Source organism: Mobula hypostoma, chromosome 12 (genome assembly GCF_963921235.1).
Source record: "Mobula hypostoma chromosome 12, sMobHyp1.1, whole genome shotgun sequence".
In the NCBI taxonomy this organism is placed as follows: domain Eukaryota; kingdom Metazoa; phylum Chordata; class Chondrichthyes; order Myliobatiformes; family Myliobatidae; genus Mobula; species Mobula hypostoma.
Window position 1 is genome coordinate 98,658,301 of NC_086108.1, and position 21,552 is coordinate 98,679,852.

The window sequence follows — 21,552 nt, forward strand, 5'->3', positions numbered from 1 at the left end:
TCAGCATTTGGAATTTGCAATTTGCCGCGGTGTATTGTTCTGGGCACAACATGCAACAAAAAATAACATTCAACAATTATAAAGGATTATATAAGAATAACGTTAGAGGTTAAAGTATGGACATGGAATAAAATGTGTATAAATACTGAAATACCAGCATGCATTTACAATGTAAACAGAATTATGAAAAGTGACACATGCAAAATGCTGGAGGAACTCAGCAGGTCAGGCAGCATCTATGGAAACGGACAAACAGCTGACGTTTTGGCTCGAGACCCTTCTTCAGGTCTGAAGAGGAAGGGGGAAGATGTCAGAATAAAAGGGTGGGGGGAGGGAGGGGAAAGAGAATAACTAGAAGGTGATAGGTGAAGCCAGACGGGTAGGAAAGGTAAAAGAATGGAGAGGAAGGAATCTGATAGGAGAGGAGAGTGGACTGTTGGAGAAAGGGAAGGAGGAGGGGTACCGGGGAACGTGATAGGCAAGTGAGAAGAGGTAAGAGGCCAGAGTGGGGAGTAGAAGAAGAGGTGAAGGAAAGGGAAAATTTTGTTCTATCAGAAGGAGAAATCAATATTCATGCCATCAGGTTGGAGGCTCCCCAGGCAGACTATAAGGTGTTTCTCCTCCACCCTGAGAGTGGCCTCATCTTGCCACTTAAGGAAACCATGGAACGGGAAATGGAGTCGAAATTAATTCGCTCACTGGGAAGTTCCGCTTCAAGTAGATGGAGCGGAGGTGCTCAGTGAAGTGTTCCCCCAATTATAAAAAGTAGTTTAAAGTGTTTACAATACAGTGCAGTGACAGGGGCAATAGATAGAAGGGGTGGGGCAGCGGGGCTAACTAGAATGATAGATTAGACTAACTACCTGGGGTAAGAAACTTCTAACATGCTGTGAAATTTTAGTGTTAATAACCCGATAGGCTTTTGCCCGCTACTATCATTTGATTTGAGTTAATTAAGATGGTCCCCTTCTGATTCTTGGAAAAATGGATTTGGTTGGCAGATTGATGTCTTTCTTTTATGGAAGCTTGTATAGCGTATAGCTCCGGGTTTGTGCTACAAATGGGGGTTTTTTCTGGTTTTTTTGTTAGGATTTTTCTTTGTCTTTGTTAGTAGGGGTTCTTTTTCCTTTTTTCCCCCCAAAAAATAGCTTTAACAGTTTGGTTTTTCTTCTTATTATTGATATATTGTTTAACTTGGTTGATAGTTTAACTCTTACTGTACATAGACATAGGCATACTTTATTGATCCTGAGGGAAATTGGGTTTTGTTACAGCTGCACCAACCAAGAATAGAGCATAAATATAGCAATACAAAAACCACAAACAATCAAACAACAATATGCAAACTACGCCAGATAGAAATAAGTCCAGGACCAGCCTATTGGCTCAGGGTGTCTGACCCTCCAGGGGAGGAGCTGCAAAGTTCGATGGCCACAGGCAGGAACAACCTCCCATGATGCCCAGTGTTATATCTCGGTGGAATATGGCCGGAGTCCAACAGCAAAAAGTTCAATATCCAGACTACAAACGCGTTCCTCGATCGTAATATGACCAGGATTGTACCATCCGTTGTTAACCAGAACAGCAAGCCCCCAACTCCTTTACGCTTACCGCTCTCAGTGCACTTCCGGTCAGCCCAAACGGTCTGGAAGCCCTCCATGGAAAAGTTTTAGTCGGGTATGTCCACGTGCAGCCACGTTTCAGTAAAACACATAACACTGCTGTCCCGAAACGTTCTCTGACTCCTGGCTAGTGCCGTCAACTCATCCATTTTATTACCCACCGAACTCCTCTTCTCCATAAGTCTCTGTTGTCTTGACTCGGTCCTCTTTCCTCGCCTTTTTGATCCCCCTTTGCATCCTCTGTGTGTTTTCCTCCAGATTTCAGCAGGGGTGTCCGCTGCTCTGTTCGCAAAACCGGCCGGCAGAAGCGCAATCAGCTGGTCCCTGGAACAAACAATGCGACCATACTGCTGTCCCGCTAATGAGACCTGTCCGAATGTAACTATTTCCAGTGCTAAAAACCCGAATAAAGCTCTTTCCAGCAGTATGTTAGAGAGGTATTGATTTATTGATATGTTGACTTGATTACTTCAATGTACTTTTTTCTGTTGTTAATTTTCAATAATAGTTAATAAAAAGATTTAAAAGAAAAAATAACCCAATAGCAGGATTCAGTGGCTACTTTATTAGGTACAGGAATCAGAATCAGGTTCAATATCACCGGCATGAGTCATGAAATTCGTTGTTTTGCAACAGCAAAGCATTGTAATACATAATATAAGTACTAGAAATTATAATAAGTATGTGTGTGTGTGTATGTATGTATGTGTATATATATATATATATATATATATATATATATAAAAAATTAAATAAGTCGTGCAAAAAGCAAAAAATAGTGAGGTGGTGCACATGTGTTCAATGTCCATTCAGAAGCTGTGCCTGAATCACTGAGTCTTTAAGCTCCTGTACCTCCTCTTTGTTGGTAGCAATGAGAAGAAGGCATGAAGGAACCAGGTGTGGTCTTCTGCTGCCGTAGCCCATCCACTTCAGGGATCAACGTGTAATGTATTCAGAGATGCTCTTCTGCACACCACTGTTGTAACATGCAGTTATTTGAGTTACTGTTGCCTTCCTGTCAGCTTGAACCAGTCTGGACATTCTTCTCTGATCTCTCTCATTAACAAGGCATTTTCACCTACAGAACTGCTGCTCACTAGATTTTTTTTTTGCTGTTCATACTATTATCTGTAAACTCTAGAGACTTGTGTGCATGAAAATCACAGATCAGCAGTTTCTGAGATACTCAAACCACCCCATTTGGCACTAACTGTCATTCCACAGTCAAAGTCACTTAGGTCACGTTTCTTCCCCATGCTAATGTGTGGTCTGAACAACTGAACCTCTTGACCGTCTGCATGCTTTTATGCATTGAGTTCATTGCCACATGATTGGCTAATTAAAATTCGCATTGACGAGCAGGTGTATGTAATAAAGTGGCCACCAAGTGTAGATGAAGGATCTCGACATAGAACATTGACTATCCACACATGCAGCCTGACCTATTTGAATACTGTATATCTCTTCTCTGATTGCTTCTCTAACGTGGTTCATAGCTCTTAATTCAGTTGCTTTGTTTCATCCCTGTAGCCACGTTGCCAGGAATGTGGGAAAGGACTATTACAATAGGAAGTGCTGGCAAAGCCTTTAGTGTGACTGGCTGGAAGGTGAGTATTTTAAGAAGTTATTTATTGTGCTTGTTTTAAAATGAACTAATATCTCGAAGCTCATTAGTCAAGGTTCCAAATAAAACCTTTTCCTGCAATGCTTTCAGTGTGCATGGAAGATCTGACATTCCAGATCTATAAAAGGATTTATTAGTGAATGAAATAACAGTGGATTCTGATTAATGGAGCACATCGGGACCAGTACATTTCGGCCCAGTTTAGTGGCTGCCCCAATTAGTTGAAGTTCCTTGGAGAAAAAAGGCATAAAAAGGACAAACTACCATTTAACTGAGTAACAAATTATGTACTTCAATGAAATACAGAACAAAGTAGAACACCACCAATGCTATTATAGTACTATAAAACTGTATTTGTCTTAATAGTTATCAATGAAGAATTCATCCAGTATACACTGATGTGTTCTTAGATGTAAATGAACAAAATGAGAACAGACAGCTAATACAGATAATGGACTGCCTTCATACAATGTTATTAACAATTGCATTTCCAAATCTTCTTTTTCATTGTAACATTCAAGATGATTATTGATACCTTCAAATTCTTTGTAGTTCCTAACTTGTTAAGTAATGAAATCATTTCATTTTCACTCCTGGCCCTTTCCGACATCTCCAAGCCTGAGCACTTGAAACTGCAGTGATCAAAACAGTTCTGAAATGTCTTACTGCTTATTTCTCAGAAGCTATATCTGATAATAATCACTGCATTTGGACAAACACGTACAACTGACACTATTTATAAACTTTCGCTCTATGCCTGGTGTAGTATCTAACAGCCACACAACTGCACATAATTGATGCTAGTTAGAAGCTATCCAACAACAGTCTCCTGTACCCAGTTAACATAGAAACATAGAAACATAGAAAATAGGTGCAGGAGTAGGCCATTCGGCCCTTCGAGCCTGCACCACCATTTATTATGATCATGGCTGATCATCCAACTCAGAACCCCGCCCCAGCCTTCCCTCCATACCCCCTGACCCCCGTAGCCACAAGGGCCATATCTAACTCCCTCTTAAATATAGCCAATGAACTGGCCTCAACAGTTTCCTGTGGCAGAGAATTCCACAGATTCACCACTCTCTGTGTGAAGAAGTTTTTCCTAATCTCGGTCCTAAAAGGCTTCCCCTCTATCCTCAAACTGTGGCCCCTCGTTCTGGACTTCCCCAACATCGGGAACAATCTTCCTGCATCTAGCCTGTCCAATCCCTTTAGGATCTTATACATTTCAATCAGATCCCCCCTCAATCTTCTAAATTCCAACGAGTACAAGCCCAGTTCATCCAGTCTTTCTTCATATGAAAGTCCTGCCATCCCAGGAATCAATCTAGTGAACCTTCTTTGTACTCCCTCTATGGCAAGGATGTCTTTCCTCAGAAGGATGTCTTTCCTCAGAACATAGCAACATAGTGTCCCAAATAAACAAAGGGAATCCTGTCTATTTTCTCAATTAGTTTTTGTCCTTTAAGAGTTATCCAAAATAAGTGGCTGCCCCAATTAACCAATGACTCGATTAACCAGAATCCACTTCATTATTGAAGTATTAGTCAAGATATTAGTCAATGAAATATTAAAGTGTTGACGTATTATTCATCAAGTATTAGCCAAGGTTCCAAATAAACCACCTTCTGCGATGTTTTCAGTGTGTATGGAAGATCTGACCTTCCAGATCAATGAAAGGATTCAGAGCATTGTTAGCCAAAGTGCTGCAAATTTCAAAATGGGTTTTTGCTTAGATAGTCAGGAGCTGTTTGTTCTTCTCTCTGGCAGCTTGGTTGGTCTATTGGTCCAGAGCACCTGATCAAACATCTTCAGACTGTTCAACAGAATACTGTTCACTCATGCTGCACCGCGGTCCAGGTAGGAGGCTGCCACTCACAGTCTTTCGGCTATCTCTGGCTCCTGAAAGCATTCAGCATTGAAGGAACCCATACAAACTGCTGGAGGATCTCAGCAGGTCAGGCAGCATCTGTGGAGATCCTTTATCAGAACTGCAAAGGAAGGATGAAGAAGCCAGAACAATAAGGTGGGGCTGGGTGGAAGAAGTACAAGCTAGAAGGTGATAGGTAAAGCCAGGTAGGTTGGGGGGGGGGTGAAGCGAGAAGCTGGGAATTGATAGGCGGAAGAAGAAGGAATCTGATAGGAGAGGACGGTGGACCATGGGTTAAAGGGAAGGAGGGAGGGGGTATCAGAGAGAGGTGATGAGCAGGTGAGGGGAAGAGAAGGGGTGAAAGGGAAGCCAGAGGGCGTAATAGAGAAAGAGAGTAGAGGGAAGTGGGGGAGCAACTACTAGAAGTTAGAGAGATCAATGTTCTGCCATCTGGCCTGCTGAGTTCCTCCAGCATTTTGTGTGTGTTCCTCTGGATTTCCAACAGCTGCAAAATCTCTTGCGTTTATGCAGTGCCAATGGATTCCATGATTGTCAACAGGAGGAGCCATACCATTCATTCCACATGGCATCTCTCACTCCTTGCAGGTCTATAATTCTCTCTCCGTGGGTTATCGACCCAGTTGCATTTTGAAAGGTAGACCTGGATCTTGTTCTTCGTACTTGAATATTTACTGTCACTGAAAAACTTCAGATGCTTCTGTGATTTTTTTTTTCCCCATGTTCTCTAAAATTAGTATCTCATGCCTTCAATTTAACCCCTGTTAGCCAAAAGATACAGCCATGGGTACTTGTGGCTGCTTTTATCCATAACTGCAGTAGTTTTTCACCCTTGAATCCTCAGCTCTGCTGTCTCTAGGTGGTGTTGGTAGGTCTAACCTTGGTTCTTATATTCTTGGTCAATTCCAAGTTGGATTTCATGCATTCTTATTTCAGTAATTTTTCATAATAAAATGTATAATAAATATAAATCTCTACATTTATATTGCTATCAAGTCGATATGTCTTTAGTATTGCTGTACTCTCTCTACACCCATGAATGTGTGGCTAGGCACAGCTCAAACACCATCTATTAATTTGCCAATGACACAATTATTTCGAGAGACTTTGAGACTTTTTTACCGTGCCTATGGTCTGTTCTTTATCAAATTACGGTATTGCTTTGCACTGTTGTAACTATATGTTATAATTATGTGGTTTTTGTCAGTTTTTTTAGCCTTGGTTTGTCTTGTGTTTCTGTGATACCATTCTGGAGGAACATTGTATCATTTCTTAATGCATGCATTACTAAATGACAATAAAAGAGGACTGCGTGTCCTCATAACCTAATCTAATCTATTGTTGGAAAATTTCAAATGGTGACGATGAGGCATACAGGACTGAGATAGATCAGCTGGTTGAGTGATGTTGTAGCAACAACCTTGCACTCAACGTCAATAAGACCAGGTATTTGTTTGTGGACTTCCGGAAGGGGAAGTCAGGGGAACACACACCAGTACTCATCGAGGGACAGCGGTGGAAAGGATGAGCAGTTTCAAGTTCCTGGGTGTCAACGTCTCTGAGGATCTATCCTGGGCCTAGCGTATTGATGCAATTACAAAGAAGGCATGACAGTGGCTATATTTCATTAGGAGTTTGAGGAGAACCAGTATGCTACTAAAAACACTTGAAAATGTCTACAGATGTACCATGGAGAGCATTCTAACTGGTTGCCTCACTGACTGGTATGGAGGAGCCACTGCACAGGATTGGAAAAAGCTGCAGAAAGTTGTAACCTCAGCCAGCTCTATTATAGGCACTACCTCCCCAACATCCAGGACACCTTCAAAATGCGATGCCTCATTAAGGACCCCTCATCACCCAGGACATGCCTCCATTGAGGAGGAAGTACAGGAGCCCGAGACACACACTCAACATTTCAGGAATAGCTTCTTCCCCTCCGCCATCAAATTTCTGATTGGACAATGAACCCACGAACACTTCCTCGGTATTTTTTGTTCCCTCTCCTTTTGCATATTTAATTTATTATATATATATTTCTGATTGTAATATAGTTTTTGTGTATTACACTGTACTGCTGCAACAAATTTCATGACATATGCCAGTGATGTTAAATCTGATTCTGAATCTGATTCTATTGTCAAACTTAACACATTCTATGTACCAATGCCACTTATGGGGGTTCTTTGGAAAACACTCCCTTAAGTGTTTGCAGAATCCATTTCCACTGTGTCTTTAAAGATAAAAATTAGCTTTATTTGTCACACATAATCAAAACATACAGTGAAATGTGTCATTTGTGTCACTGATCAACACAGTCTGATGATGTGCTGGCTTATGGGGCCAACATAGCGTGCCCACAGCTAACTGACCCATACATTATGGGTGGCAGGGTGGAGATACATCTCTACCAAAGGAGATGTAAGGCACTCCTTCCCTCCCTCCGCTAGCCTGCAAGTCACCCTTCACCAAGGTGTAGCACCTGTTTGGCCACCCCCCCCCCCAATCAGTGTCGCGTGAAACCATGGGAGCAGGTGGTAGATGGTCGTAAGGGCAGCTGGTGCATATCACAAGTTTTGGTTACGTGACCACTGGCGCCAGGTAAACAATCTCTGAAGAGTATTGATAATGTTTGGGATCACCCATCTTGTAAAAGACACTGTCCAGGAGAACACAATGGCATCCTCTTCTGTAGAAAAAATTGACAAGAATAATTGTGGTCATGGATGGACCATGATCACCCACGTCGTATGACCCAAGACATAACGACGATGATGATGATGTCTTTGGAATGTGGAAAGAAACCAGACCACCCAGAGGAAACCAGAGGTCACTGGGAGAACGAATAAACTTGTTACAGGGAGTGACAGAAATGAACCTAGCATCTGTAATAGTGATACACCAACCACAGGACTACTGTGTTCAGCGTTGCTTCTCGTTCCTCTGTCAGTCTTCTGATATGGCTGGATGCAATTGTTGCTTGTATTTAGGAAGGTTTTTTTTAGTGAATGTTGGACATCTCACCTTGAGATCAGTTTGAAATTTCCACTTTGAAAGAGTAGTGCACAATTTTAAACTTGCTTTGCATCTGTGCCCCAAACCGGCACTTTTAATGAGAATCTTTATTCAGCATTGACACATGCAAACATTCACCTTTCTTTGCTACCATTTAAAACAAAAACAATATTTGATGGGACGCAGTCACAAACCTGAAATTTAGAAAGCTGGGCACCAATGTAAAACATTTCCACATTCAATTCCGTTCATTTATCTCTTGACTGTACAGGAAAATGCCCTGAGCATTGAACTGTCTTCTAGTATTGAGATTGCCTGTGTCAGCCTGCGACCAGAGCAAATATATTTAAAAAAAACACTTCACTGGAGGCTGTGTGGTGCTATGATAAGGAACGCCAATGTATTTATATGTCCTGTTGATGGTGATTAAGAGAAGTAGCAGGCGGAACACTCCTTCAGAGCCGATGAAGGGTCTCGGCCTGAAATGTTAATTCTTTATAGATACTGCCTGACCTGCTGTGGAGTTCCTCCAGCATTGTTTCTGTGTTACTTTGTATTTCCAACATCTGCAGAATCTCCTGTGTTTAAATGTGTTCCTCCTTCAGGACTGTTACTGGAGATTGAAGAGGAACTTGGGTGTCTTTATACAGTTCCGGCAAGCAGTTAGGAAGGGAAATGGGTAGTGTATTTGATTGTAAGAGGATTGGTGTACAGATGCAAAGACAACCAGAAACACAGGAGAGAATAGTACAGAACAGGAAGAGACCCTTTGACCCACAATGTCTCTGCTGACCTGGACACCAAGTTAATGTAAATCTCTTGGTGATGAAGAAGTATTTAGCTTGCTGTCCAAGGGAATCAAAGAGGGCATAGTTTTGGGGTGAGCGATACTGCCTGTTGTGCCCCTAGTGTTTAGGGCAGCTTCTGCTGTTTCCGTAACAAGTTTTTTTTTTACCAGTTAGAGGTATTAGTCCTGAGCTGAACCCCTGAACCTGGAGGACTGGTGCAAAGAAAACACGTGTGTTATGCATTTGATGTTTTCATTGAGGAGGTACGATGGTGTTTCTTTGTTTTGTGGCTACCTACAGGAAGAAGAGTCTCAGGGTTGTATACTGCATACATACTTTGACAATAAATGTACTTTGAATCTTCGAACACAGGCAAATGGGACTAGCATAGTCCCATTGTTTGGCATAGACAAGTTGAGCTGAGTGGCCTGTTCCCAAGTTTTATTACTCTAGAACTCTTATTAAAAAAAAAAGTACTTAAATCACGTGGGCTTAGAAAACTACAACACATTGTGATGGCAGCAGGCCAGGCAGCATCTCTGGGAAGAGGTACAGTCGACATTTCGGGCTGAGGTTAGTCCTGACGAAGGGTCTCGGCCCGAAATGTCGACTGTACCTCTTCCCAGAGATGCTGCCTGGCCTGCTGTGTTCACCAGCAACCTTGATGTGTGTTGCTTGAATTTCCAGCATCTGCAGATTTCCTCGTGTTAACACACTGTGATAATTGGAATCAATATAGGTAGGTACAATGGACAGCATGGGCATGATGGACTAAAGGACCTTTTTCTATGCTATATAGCACTAACTCTATGACAGGGGTTCCCAACCTGGAGTCCACAGACACCACCCCCCTCAGCTAATGATAAGGGTCCATGGCATAAACAAGGTTGAGAGCCCCTGGTCTTTGACAATGCAGCATTTATTTAGGGTCCTGGTGAAATAGTGTTTGGCAGGTCTGGTCTCCATAGTCACTCTACTCAGGAAGGATATCTTTACGATAAAGAGGGTTTAATGAAGATCTACCAGATGGACTTCTGACATGAGAATTTTGTCCTTTGAAGGGAAATTACTCAGGTTGTCCCTGTGTTCTTTCAGTTTGGTAGAATGAGTGTATAAAAGTCTTGAAGGATTTGATGGAATAGATAGGAACCAGAGGTCATGGTCTTAGTCAAGTCAAGTCAAATTTATTTATATAGCACATTTAAAAACAACCCATGTTGACCAAAGTGATGTACAGATCAGAGCAGAATAGCTAAAATTACAAATACGAGAAACATACACATAACCAACAAGGCAAACAACTTACAGGCACAAAAGAAACAACACAAGCCAAAAATCAGCCACATCAGGAGATTTAAAACACTGGTCTTAGCATAGAGATGAGAACCAACCTCACTGTTTAAAGTGTAGTAAACTGTTAGAATTCTCTACCCAAAAGGGCTATTAGTACTTGGTCACTGAGTATACTCAAGATGGGTTGGCAATAGACTGTTAGATATTCAGGAAATCAAAGGATATCAGGATAATACAACCACTACTTCACTGCACTAAAGGATCATCTATGGTCTTTCAGTCCTGGTTGCCTCTTTATAGGAAGGATGTAGAAGCTTTAGAGAGGGTGCAGAGAAGATGTACCAGGATGCTGCCTGGATTAGAGAGCATGTCTAATGAGGATAGGTTGAGCAAGCTAGGACTTTTGAAGGACAATTAGAGTTGTACAAGATGATACGTGGATAGACAGAGACATATTCCCCAGCGTGGAAATGTCGAATACCATAGGGCACAATTTTAAGGTGATTGGAGGAAAGTATAGGGGATGTTAGTGATAAGTTTTTACACAGAGAGTGGTGGGTCCATGGGTGCCAGGGGTAATGGGAGAGAGAGATATGTTAGGACACTTAAGAAACTCTTAGATGGGCACATGGATGATAGAAAAATGGAGGGTTATGTAGGAGGGAAGGACTAGATTAATTTTAGTAGGTTAGATCATCAGCACAACACTGTGGGCCAATGGGCTCTACCGTGCTGCTGTGTACTATACGAGGGGTGATTGATAAGTTTGTGGCCTAAGGTAGAAGGAGTCAATTTTAGAAAACCGAGCGCATTTATTTTTCAACATAGTCCCCTCCTACATTTACACACTTAGTCCAGCGGTCGTGGAGCATACAGATCCCTTCTTTGTAGAAGTCAGCATCCAGAAGTGGTGCACAGCGGGGGGTGATTGATACGTTCGTGGCCTAAGGTAGAAGGAGATGAGTTATTACCTTCAAACTTTCTGCATAATCACTCAGAGTTGAACTGCACGTGCATGTAACGAGAGCTGTATAACACATCTCCTTTTACCTTAGGCCACGAACTTATCAATCACCCCTTATAGTTTACATATCATCTATGTTTTAATTAAGTGGAATAGCTTAGTCCAGCTTCTATTTCTTGTTGATCATCAGTCTATATTTTCAGCCACAATTCCCTGAAGTGGGACTTGAACCCACAACCTAGAGGCCATCAAACAAGCAGCGGCACAATAAAAATTGTTTTTTTTTGTGAATATATTATTTTGCAGCTTCAAGCCTGACTGTAATTACAGGCTCTGGCCATGGGATGATGCTGCAGCACCACCTTGTGATCCCCTGCTTTGTTTGCCAGATGGGTGTCTGTTTTGAGTTCTACTTTGAGGTAAGCAAGTGTGGTAGAAGTATTGCTTAAAACCTTATGGTCGCTTAGAAAATATTAGATTAGATTAGATTATGAGGACACGCAGTCCTCTTTTTATTGTCATTTAGTAATGCATGCATTAAGAAATGATACAATATTCCTCCGGTGTGATATCACCAAAACACAGGACAGACCAAGACTGTAAAAACTAACAAAACCACATAATTATAACATATAGTTACAAGAGTGCAACAATACCATAACTTGATGAAGAACAGACCCTGGCACAGTAAAAAGTTCAAAGTCTCTCGAATGTCCCACATCTCACGCCGACGGGAGAAGGAAGAAAACTCTCCCTGCCATGCCCGACCACAGTCCGACTCAGAGTCGTCCGAAAACTTCGAGCCTCTGATCAGCCCTCCGACACCGAGCACCATCTCTATCCGAACACCATGACCTCAGCCTCGGTCGCCAGCAGCAGGCAAAGCCGGGGATCTTGGGGCCTACCCTCCGGAGATTCTCGATCGCGCAGTAACAACGCAGTGAACGGGCGTTTCAGAAATTTCTCCAGATGTTCCTCTGTGCTTTCATGTCTGTCTCCATCAAATCAGAATTGTCCACGGCCCGTATTTAACAGAGACGATATCATTTTCACTGGAGGGCTGTGCATGCGCGGTGCGCTGCTATCTTCTCCTCTCGCCCAATATTCTTAATTCCTTCTTTAATCTGCACTAGGCAAGATCTTCTGTGACATAAGAGATTCTGCAGATGCTGGAACTCTTAAGCAACAGAAAATCCTGGGGGAGCTCAGAAGGTCAGGCAGCATCTATGGAGGGGAATGAACAGTTGATGTTTTGGGCCGAGGACTGGAAAGGAGGGAGAAGGAGATGGGAGGGGGAGGGAAGGAGTACATGATTGAGAACAGGTGAGGAAGAAGATGGGTGGGTGGGGTAAGGAGAAGCTGGGAGGTGATAGGTGGAAGAGGTAAGGGCTGAAGAAGAAGGAATCGGACAGTGAACTGTGGAAGAAAGGGAAGGAGGAGGGGCAGCAGAGGGGTGCGATGGGCAGGTGAGGAGAAGAGAAAGGGGTGGGTGGGGAATGGAAAAATACAGAAGGGGGAAGGGAAGAAATTGCTGGATATTAGAGAAATCAATGATTATGCCATCAGGATGGAGTATAATGTGTTGCTCCACCAACCTAAGCTTGACCTCATCATGGCGGTGGATTGACATGTCAGAGTGGGATGCAGAGGTCTTAGTGAAATGAGTGATTACTGGGAAATCCTGCCTTTTGGGGCGGGTGAAGCAAAGGAGCTTGAGGCTGCACCAGGTACAATTCGTGATGCCAAAAGACTCGAGAATGAAGATTCACATGACTTAGAAGGGAGGGCGGTGAGGAAGGGTCTCACAGAGCTCCTGTCGAAGAGAGGAAGAAACCTTTCTCAGGGTAGGCCAACCTTGATGAGATTTCACAGTGAAGCAGCAAAACGGAGACACACTTAATTTTTCTTCTGTGAGCTAGACCAGATCGGTTTGTACCAATTGAACTCTTTATTTTCATCCAGAGGTTGTATTTTCCACGTCAACTCAGGAAGTACAACCTGCCTCAGGAGCTGCTGATTCAATTCTATTCAGGAGTAATCCAGTCTGTTCTCTGTTCGTCCATCACTGTCTGGTTTGGATCAGCTACCAAACAAGACAAGAATAGACTCCAAAGAACTGTCACGGCTGCGGAAAGGATTATTGGTGTGAAGCTGCCCTCGATCCAGGACTTATATGCATCTAGAGTCCGGAAGTGAGCAAGCAGCATCATTGTAGACCCATCACACCCTGGACATCACCTGTTCCAACTCCTTCCTTCTGGTAGGCGCTTTAGATCACTGTATGCCAGGACAAATAGGTACAAGAACAGTTTCTTTCCGTATGCCATCAGTCTTATGAACACTTGAATTTTAGTCTATTATAAAGCAAGTCCACCTGTACATACACAGGTATACCTCATTGTATATAGTTCACGATTATTTGCACTATTGTTTGGTTTGCTTTTTGATTCCGTACAGCGAGAGCTCAGGGAAACCGGCATCAAATTCCCTGTATGTGTCCACATACTTGGCGATAATAAAGGATTCTGATTCTGATTCTCAACCCCCCCGCCCCCATCAGTAAACCATCAGCATCCGTACTCCTGGCCAAAGCAAGAGAGCTTGTGATTTGCAAACTCCCCAAAGCCAATTACCAATTCTACTGACAGCCCTGCCCAAGGGGTTTGAATACTCAGGTTACCTGACAAACCAGGTGGATATTGGAGCCACTTGTCCACAGATTTCTATATCACTCTTGCCTCTGGCTGTATGGCTTTTAAGGCGGCATGGTGACACAGTGGTTAGTGTAACACTTCACAGCGCCAGCGATTGGAGCACCAGTGTTCAATTCCTGCTGCTGTCTGTATGCCATGTGTGACTGCATGGGTTTCCTCTGGGTACTCCAGTTTCCGCCCACATTGCAAAAGGCGTATAGGTTAGTAAGTTAAGGGCATGTCATGTGGGTACCGGAAATTTGGCAGCACTTGCGGACTGTTCCCAGCCCATCTTCGGGCTGTGGTGGTTGTTGATGCTTATGATGCATTTCATTGTATGCCTCAGTGTTTTGAAGTACATCTGGTAAACAAGACTGATCTTTAAATCTTTCTCTTGAGCAGAAATGACGAACAGTTGACATTCATCAGGACTGATGAAGGGTCTCGGTCCAAACGTCGACTGTATTTTTCCTCCATAGATGCTGCCTAACTTGCTGAGTTCCTCTAGCACTCTGCGTGTGTTACTTGAGGTCCAGGTTGACTTTCTACAGTCATAGGCTACCTTTACCTACCACATCCAAACAACAATAGAGATTAAAATCTGGGACTACATGTTAAATTCAAGATTCAAGAGAGTTTAATGTAATTTTGAATACGCAAATGTAAAGGAGAACAAAATAGTTGTTATTCTGGACCCAATGCAGCACAAAAATAAAAACATAAAAAGATAAAGTACACAATAATTAAAGAAAACATAATAAATATAAATGTGTAAGATAGCTTATAAACATAGACTGATTATGCATCCATAAAGTAATGCTGGGCACAGGATGTGTCTATACATAAGGTGACTGACAGAAAATGATAAAGTAGGGGGTGTGCAGGGGTGGGTTAGTGAGTGGAGGTGTTGATCAGCCTTACTGCTTGGGGACAGCAACTTTTTGAGTCTGGTGATCCTGGTGTGGATGCTATGTAGCCTCCTTCCTGATGGGAGTGGGACAAACAGTCCATGAGCAGGGTGGGTAGGATTCCTCATGATGTTATTGGCCCCTTTCCAATACTCTTCTGTACATATGTCCTTGACGGTGGGTTGGCTGGTGCCGATGAAGCATTAGGCAGTTTTGACTACCCGTTGTAGAGCCCCCCCGTCTGCCACAGTGCAGTTTCCATGTCAAGCAGTGATGCAGCTTGTTAGGATGCTCTCTGGAAAGGCGTGAGTGTTGATGTGCATTGTCCAGCTCTCGTCAGCCTCTTCAGAAAGTAGGAGTTGGTGAGCTTTCTTGATTGTGTAGAACGTGTTCTGGAACCGTGAGAGATTGTGCGAGGTGCCTAAAACTCTCCCATGGGGATTTCCTCTGTTACGTACCCCGTAACTGGGTTGCCAAACCAGCAGAAATGGATCACTCAGTTGGAGTCTGGATTACTAGAACTAAGGAAGTTTTATTAAGGAAACAAGCAACACAGTACTCTAATCAAAAGGATAATAAATGCAACAGTTCAGCAATGATGAACACACATGTACACAGAATTAAGATAACAGGATCAATCAAGCTCTATCGTTGTCTAGGGGTAAATGACCAGTTTCAAAGTGATGCAAAGTTCAGTTCAATTTAGTTCAGTTCAGTTCGCAGACAGTGGGGGGAAGGAGAGAGAGAGCAGAACGAATGAATATTCAAATGGCTTCCACACACAGACCTTCGCAGTCAGCTTTCGTGCGAGCCCTTTGTGATGTCATCTGAGGTCACCGACCGTGACCCCTCCGTTTCCAGATACGATCGTTTCTCTGCAGTGAACCCGGCACCCAGGCAAGGGTGGACACACACCAGGTTCCCACCGATCGTGCCTTTCCACCCTGTGCGTCTATGGCTTGTCCCGCGACCAGCCGTCCAAAAACTTCCCACCGACTTGTGGGAGACGCACTGCTTCCAGGGTCCCGTTACCTCGGGATGTCATGTGTGTCTTGCCTTAGCGAACCTGTCCCTTTTTATCCCCCTGCTGGGGTATCACCTGTCCATCACTTCAAACAGTTCTGGGTTCAAAGGGGGAGCCGATCTTGACAGCTCTCCTTCCGTTACTCTCTCCCGTCCCTTCATTAACATCTCCAAATGCTGCTCATTGTTTTCCTTATCTCTCTTTCTCCTAAAGACAGGTGGCAGACCAACTGGTGCCAGCACAGGACAGCTGACATCTAGCACAGGACAGCTGACATCTTAGTCTATGTGTATTCTTGTCACACCTCAAACTAGGATCAGAATAAAAGATGGCATCAAATGATGATTACTGACATTGGCTTTGTTTATGTTGATTTCTTCCTAACGTCCGGTGACTCTCAGCAGAGAACAGTTCTACATGTGGCGGCCCCTGCCCTGTGCATTGTAGGCGGGGCAGTGATCGGGAGCAGACCACCTCCGTGGCTTCTGGAGCTGCCTGACAGGGGCTGTTAGAGAATGGTGGAGAGAACGAGTTAAATCTCAGCCCTCCTGTAGGATGAGGGGAGGGGCTGTGCTTTATCGGTAATGACCTCATAGATGGGCTGAACTGCCTCATACCATCTTTCATTCAGCTAAGGACGTTGCTGACACATCCTGTACCCCTGTAAACGTCGGTCCTGGTGGGAACTGAATTCACGCCATATTTCCGACTGGCTGGATTACAGTCAGTTCTGAGGAATGGAACCATGCACTGGACCTGTACAGAAAACAGCCCTAGAGATGATAGGTGGTCAATTCTTTAGATTCTGGAAGAATTTCTGCAGTCTGGAGGGGCAACACGATAGTGTAGTGGTTAGCACAACGCTTTACAATACAGGCAACCTGGGTTCAAATCCCGATGCTGCCTGTTGGGAGTTTGTACTTTCTCCCCTAGATGGCGTGGGTTTTCTCCCGCAGTCCGAAGATGTACCGGTTGGTGGGTTAATGTGATTATTGCACGTCGACCCATTGTTAGGCTAGAATTAAACTGGTGGATCGCTAGGTGGCGTGGCTCGAAGGGCTGAAAGGGCCTACTTCACGCTGTATCCGTGCAGTACGTCACAACCTACAGCTCTGAGATCCACTTCACGCTGTATCCGTGCAGTACACGTCACGACCTACAGCTCTGAGATCCACTTCACGCTGTATCCGTACGGTACACGTCACGACCTACAGCTCTGAGATCCACTTCACGCTGTATCCGTACGGTATACGTCACGACCTACAGCTCTGAGATCCACTTCACGCTGTATCTGTACGGTACGTCACGACCTACAGCTCTGAGATCCACTTCACGCTGTATCCGTACGGTATACGTCACGATGTACAGCTCTGAGATCCACTTCACGCTGTATCCGTGCGGTACATCACGATGTACAGCTCTGAGATCACTTCATGCTGTATCCGTGCAGTACGTCACGACCTACAGCTCTGAGATCACTTCACGCTGTATCTGTGCAGTATACGTCACGACCTACAGCTCTGAGATCACTTCACGCTGTATCCGTACGGTATACGTCACGACCTACAGCTCTGAGATCCACTTCACGCTGTATCCGTATGGTACGTCACGACCTACAGCTGTGAGATCCACTTCACGCTGTATCCGTACAGTATACGTCACGATGTACAGCTCTGAGATCCACTTCACGCTGTATCCGTGCGGTACATCACGATGTACAGCTCTGAGATCACTTCATGCTGTATCCGTGCAGTACGTCACGATCTACAGCTCTGAGATCACTTCACGCTGTATCCGTACGGTATACGTCATGACCTACAGCTCTGAGATCCACTTCACGCTGTATCCGTGCGGTACGTCACGACCTACAGCTCTGAGATCACTTCACGCTGTGTCCGTGCAGTATACGTCACGACTTACAGCTCTGAGATCCACTTCACGCTGTATCCGTGCAGTGCACGTCACGACCTACAGCTCTGAGATCACTTCATGCTGTATCCGTGCGGTATACGTCACGACCTACAGCTCTGAGATCACTTCACGCTGTATCCGTACAGTATACGTCACGATGTACAGCTCTGAGATCCACTTCACGCTGTATCCGTGCGGTACGTCACGATGTACAGCTCTGAGATCACTTCACGCTGTATCCGTACAGTACATGTTATGACCTACAGCTCTGAGATCCATTTTCTCTTAGACATATGCAAATAATAAATTTTTTAAAATAGGCATCTGTTAGTCTCGTGAGACCAGGGATTTGCGCCTTGGAAGGTTTCCAGGGCGTAGGCCTGGGCAAGGTTGTATGGAAGACCGGCAGTTGCAAGGCATATACTGGAAATTAAGTAAATACAATAGAAATTAAGGAAAACTATACATAAATAAAAACTGACAAACAAATAATGTGCAACTTATACTAATTTATGATAATAAAAGATGTTATGTTGAAGTTGTATAAGATGTTGGTGAGGCCTAATTTGGAATATATTGTGTACAACTTTGGTTACCTACCTACAGGAAAGAATGTAAATATGGTTGAAAGTGTTCAGAGAAAATTTACAAGGGTATTTTGCTGGTTCTGGAGGGCCTGAGTTGTAAGGAAAGATTGAGAACTTTATTCCTTGGAACATAGAAGATTGAAGGGAGATTTGATAGAGGTATACAAAATTATGAGGCATACAGGGTAAATGCAAACAGGCTTTTTCCACTGAGGTTGGCTGAGATCACAACTAGAGATCATGGGTTAAGGGTGAAAAGTGAAAAGTTTAAGGGGAACATGAGGGGAAATTTCTACACCCAGAGGGTCATGAGAGTGTGGAACGAGCTGCCAGTGCAAGTGGTGCACGTGAGCTCGATTTAAGTTTGAATAGTTACATGGATATGGTATGCAGGACTATGGTCCCAGTGCCAGTTGATGGGAGTAGGCAGTTTAAATGGTTCAGCACATATTAGATGGGCTGAAGGGCCTGTTTCTTTGTTGTACTATACTGTGCTGTACTGTTTCTCTGCTATAACTCTATGAATCTAAATTCTGAGAACATGAGTTGTAGAGTCCTTGGGTTGTGGAATCAGTTCAGAGTTGAGGTGAGTGACATTATCCACACTGGTTCACAAGCATAATGTTTGCAGAATAGTAATTGTATTCTATCTTTACCTTAACAGCTTTATTAGTTACCTTCTGTTGATTTTTAAAAGCTTCTCGATCCTCTAACTTCCCACGAATTTTTGCTCCATTATATGCTCTCTGGCTTTTATGCTGGCTTTGACTTATCTTGTTAGCTATGGTTGTGTCATCTTTCGTTTAGAGTACTTCTTCCTCTTTGCAATGTATATATCCTGTGCCTTCCGAATTGCTTCCAGAAATTTCTGCCATTGCTGCTCTGCTGTCATCCCTGCCAGTGTTCTTTTCCAATCAATTCTGACCAACTCCTCTCTCATGCCTCTGTAATTCCCTTTACTCCACTGTAATACTGATACATCTGACTTTTGCTTCTCCTCAAATTTCAGGGTGAATTCAATCATATTATGATCACTTGCCCCTAAGGGTTCTTTTACCTTAAGGTGTCTAATCAATTCTGTTTCTTTTCATGGCACCCAATCCAGAATAGCAGATCCTCTAGTGGGCTCAACCATTACATATATGTGTGTATATACACTATAAGACCGAGGAGTAGAATTGGACCATCTAGCCCTTTGAGTCTGCTCTATCATTCAATCATGGCTGATCTTTTTTTGCCCTCTTCAGCATCACTCCCTGGTCTTCTCCCCGGAACCTTTGATGCCGTGGCCAATCAAGAACCTATCAATTTTTGCCTTAAATACACCCAACACACAACCTGGCTTCCACAGCTGCCTGTGGTAATAAATTCCACAAATTCACCACCCTGTGGCTAAAGAAATTTCTCCGCATCCCTGTTTTAAATGGACATCCCTCCATCCTGAGGTTATGCCCTCTTGTCTTAGACCCCCCCCCCACCTACCCCCACCATGGGAAACATCCATTCCACACCGACTCTATCTAGGCTTTCAACATTCAAAAGGTTTCAATGAGATCCCACCCCCACTGTCCTTCTAAATCTCAGTGAGTACAGACCCAGAGCCATCAAACGTCCCTTGTATGATAACCCTTTCATTCCTGAAATCATCCTTGTGAACCTCCTCTGAACCCTCTCCAATGCCAGCACATCTTTTTCTTAGATGAGGAGCAAAGAACTGTCCACAATACTCAAGGCGAGGCCTCACCAGTGCCTTATAAAGCCTCAGCATCACATCCCTGTTCTTGTATTCTAGACCTCTTGGAATGAAAGCTAACATACTTAGCCTCCTCACCACTGACACTATCTGCAAGTTAATCTTTAGGGTGTTCTTCACAAGGACTCTCAAGTTCCTTTGCATCTCAGATTTTTTGATTTTCTCCCCATTTAGAAAACAGTCTGCACATTTACTACTTCTACCAAAGTGCATTACTGTGTATTTTCCAACATTGTATTTTTTTTTTGCCCTTCCCTCCCATTCTCCTGCTCTGTCTAAGTCCTTCTGAAGCCTACCTATTTCCTCAACACTACCTGTCCCTTGACCAATCTCTGCATCATCTGCCAATTTGGCAACAAAGCCATCTATTTCATCATCTAAATTATTGATACACAGCATAAAAAGAAGCAGTCCCAACATCTAACCATGCAGAACATCACTAGTCACTGGCAGCCAACCAGAGAAAGATCCTTTTATTCCAACTCGCTGCCTCCTACCAATTAGCCAATGTTCTAACCATGCCAGTAACTTTTCTGTAATACCATGGGCCCTTAACTTAGTAAGCAGCCCCATGTATGGCACCTTGTCAAAGGCCTTCTGAAAGTCCAAATATACAACATTCCATTTATCTATCCTACTTGTAATCTTCTCAAAGGTATTCCAACAGGTTCATCAGGCAAGATTTTCCCTTAAGGAAACCATACTGACTTTGTCTTGCCTTGTCCTGCATCACCATGCCAGAGTCCAATGATTTTTAGAGGATCGTTACTAATGCCTCCACAATCTCTACCACTACCTGTTTCGGAACCCAAGGGTGCAGTTCATCTAGTCTGGGAGACTTATGTACCCTTAGGTCTTTAAGCTGTTTGGGCACATTCTCCCTTGTAATAGTAACTGCACTCATTTCTGTTCCCTCGCACTCTTCAACATCTGCCACACTGCTAGTGTCTTCCACAATGAAGACTGATGCAGAATAATCATTTAGTTCATCTACCATCTCCTTGTCCCCTATTATTATTTCTCCAGCCTCATTTTCTAGCAGTCCTGTGTCTACTCTCGTCTCTCTTTTATTTTTTACATACTTGAAGAAGCTTTCTCTATCCACTTTAATATTGTTTGCTAGCTTGCTTTCATATTTCATCTTTTCCGTCCTAATGATTCTTTTAGTTGCTCTCCCTAGGTTTTTAAAAGCTTCCCAATTCTCTGTCTTACCACAAATTTTTGCTTTGTTTTTTGCCCTTTCTTTTGCTTTTGTTTTAGCTTTGACTTCCCTTGTCAGCCACAGTTGTACTATTTTGTATTTTTCTTTGTTTTTGGAATACATCTATCCTGCAACATCATTTTTCCCAGAAGTTCACACCATTGTGGCCCTACTGTCATCAGTGCCAGTATCTCCTTCCAATTTAGTTTGGCCAACCCCTCTTTCATACCACTGTTATTTCCTTTACTCCACTGCTATCAGACTTTACTTTCTCCCTATCA

At 43.4% G+C, this 21,552-nt stretch overlaps 1 protein-coding gene across 3 annotated transcripts in view; it reads left to right on the top strand.

Annotated features, from left to right (window-relative positions):
- LOC134355030 (kynurenine--oxoglutarate transaminase 3-like) overlaps window positions 1-21,552 on the top strand; it is a 185,124-nt gene that overhangs the window by 122,914 nt on the left and 40,658 nt on the right. For all 3 annotated transcript variants that reach the window (XM_063064691.1, XM_063064689.1, XM_063064688.1), the window contains 2 exons: window positions 3,153-3,229; window positions 5,017-5,106. In XM_063064691.1, the coding sequence (XP_062920761.1) occupies window positions 3,153-3,229; window positions 5,017-5,106 (167 nt within the window). The remainder of the gene's footprint in view (window positions 1-3,152; window positions 3,230-5,016; window positions 5,107-21,552) is intronic.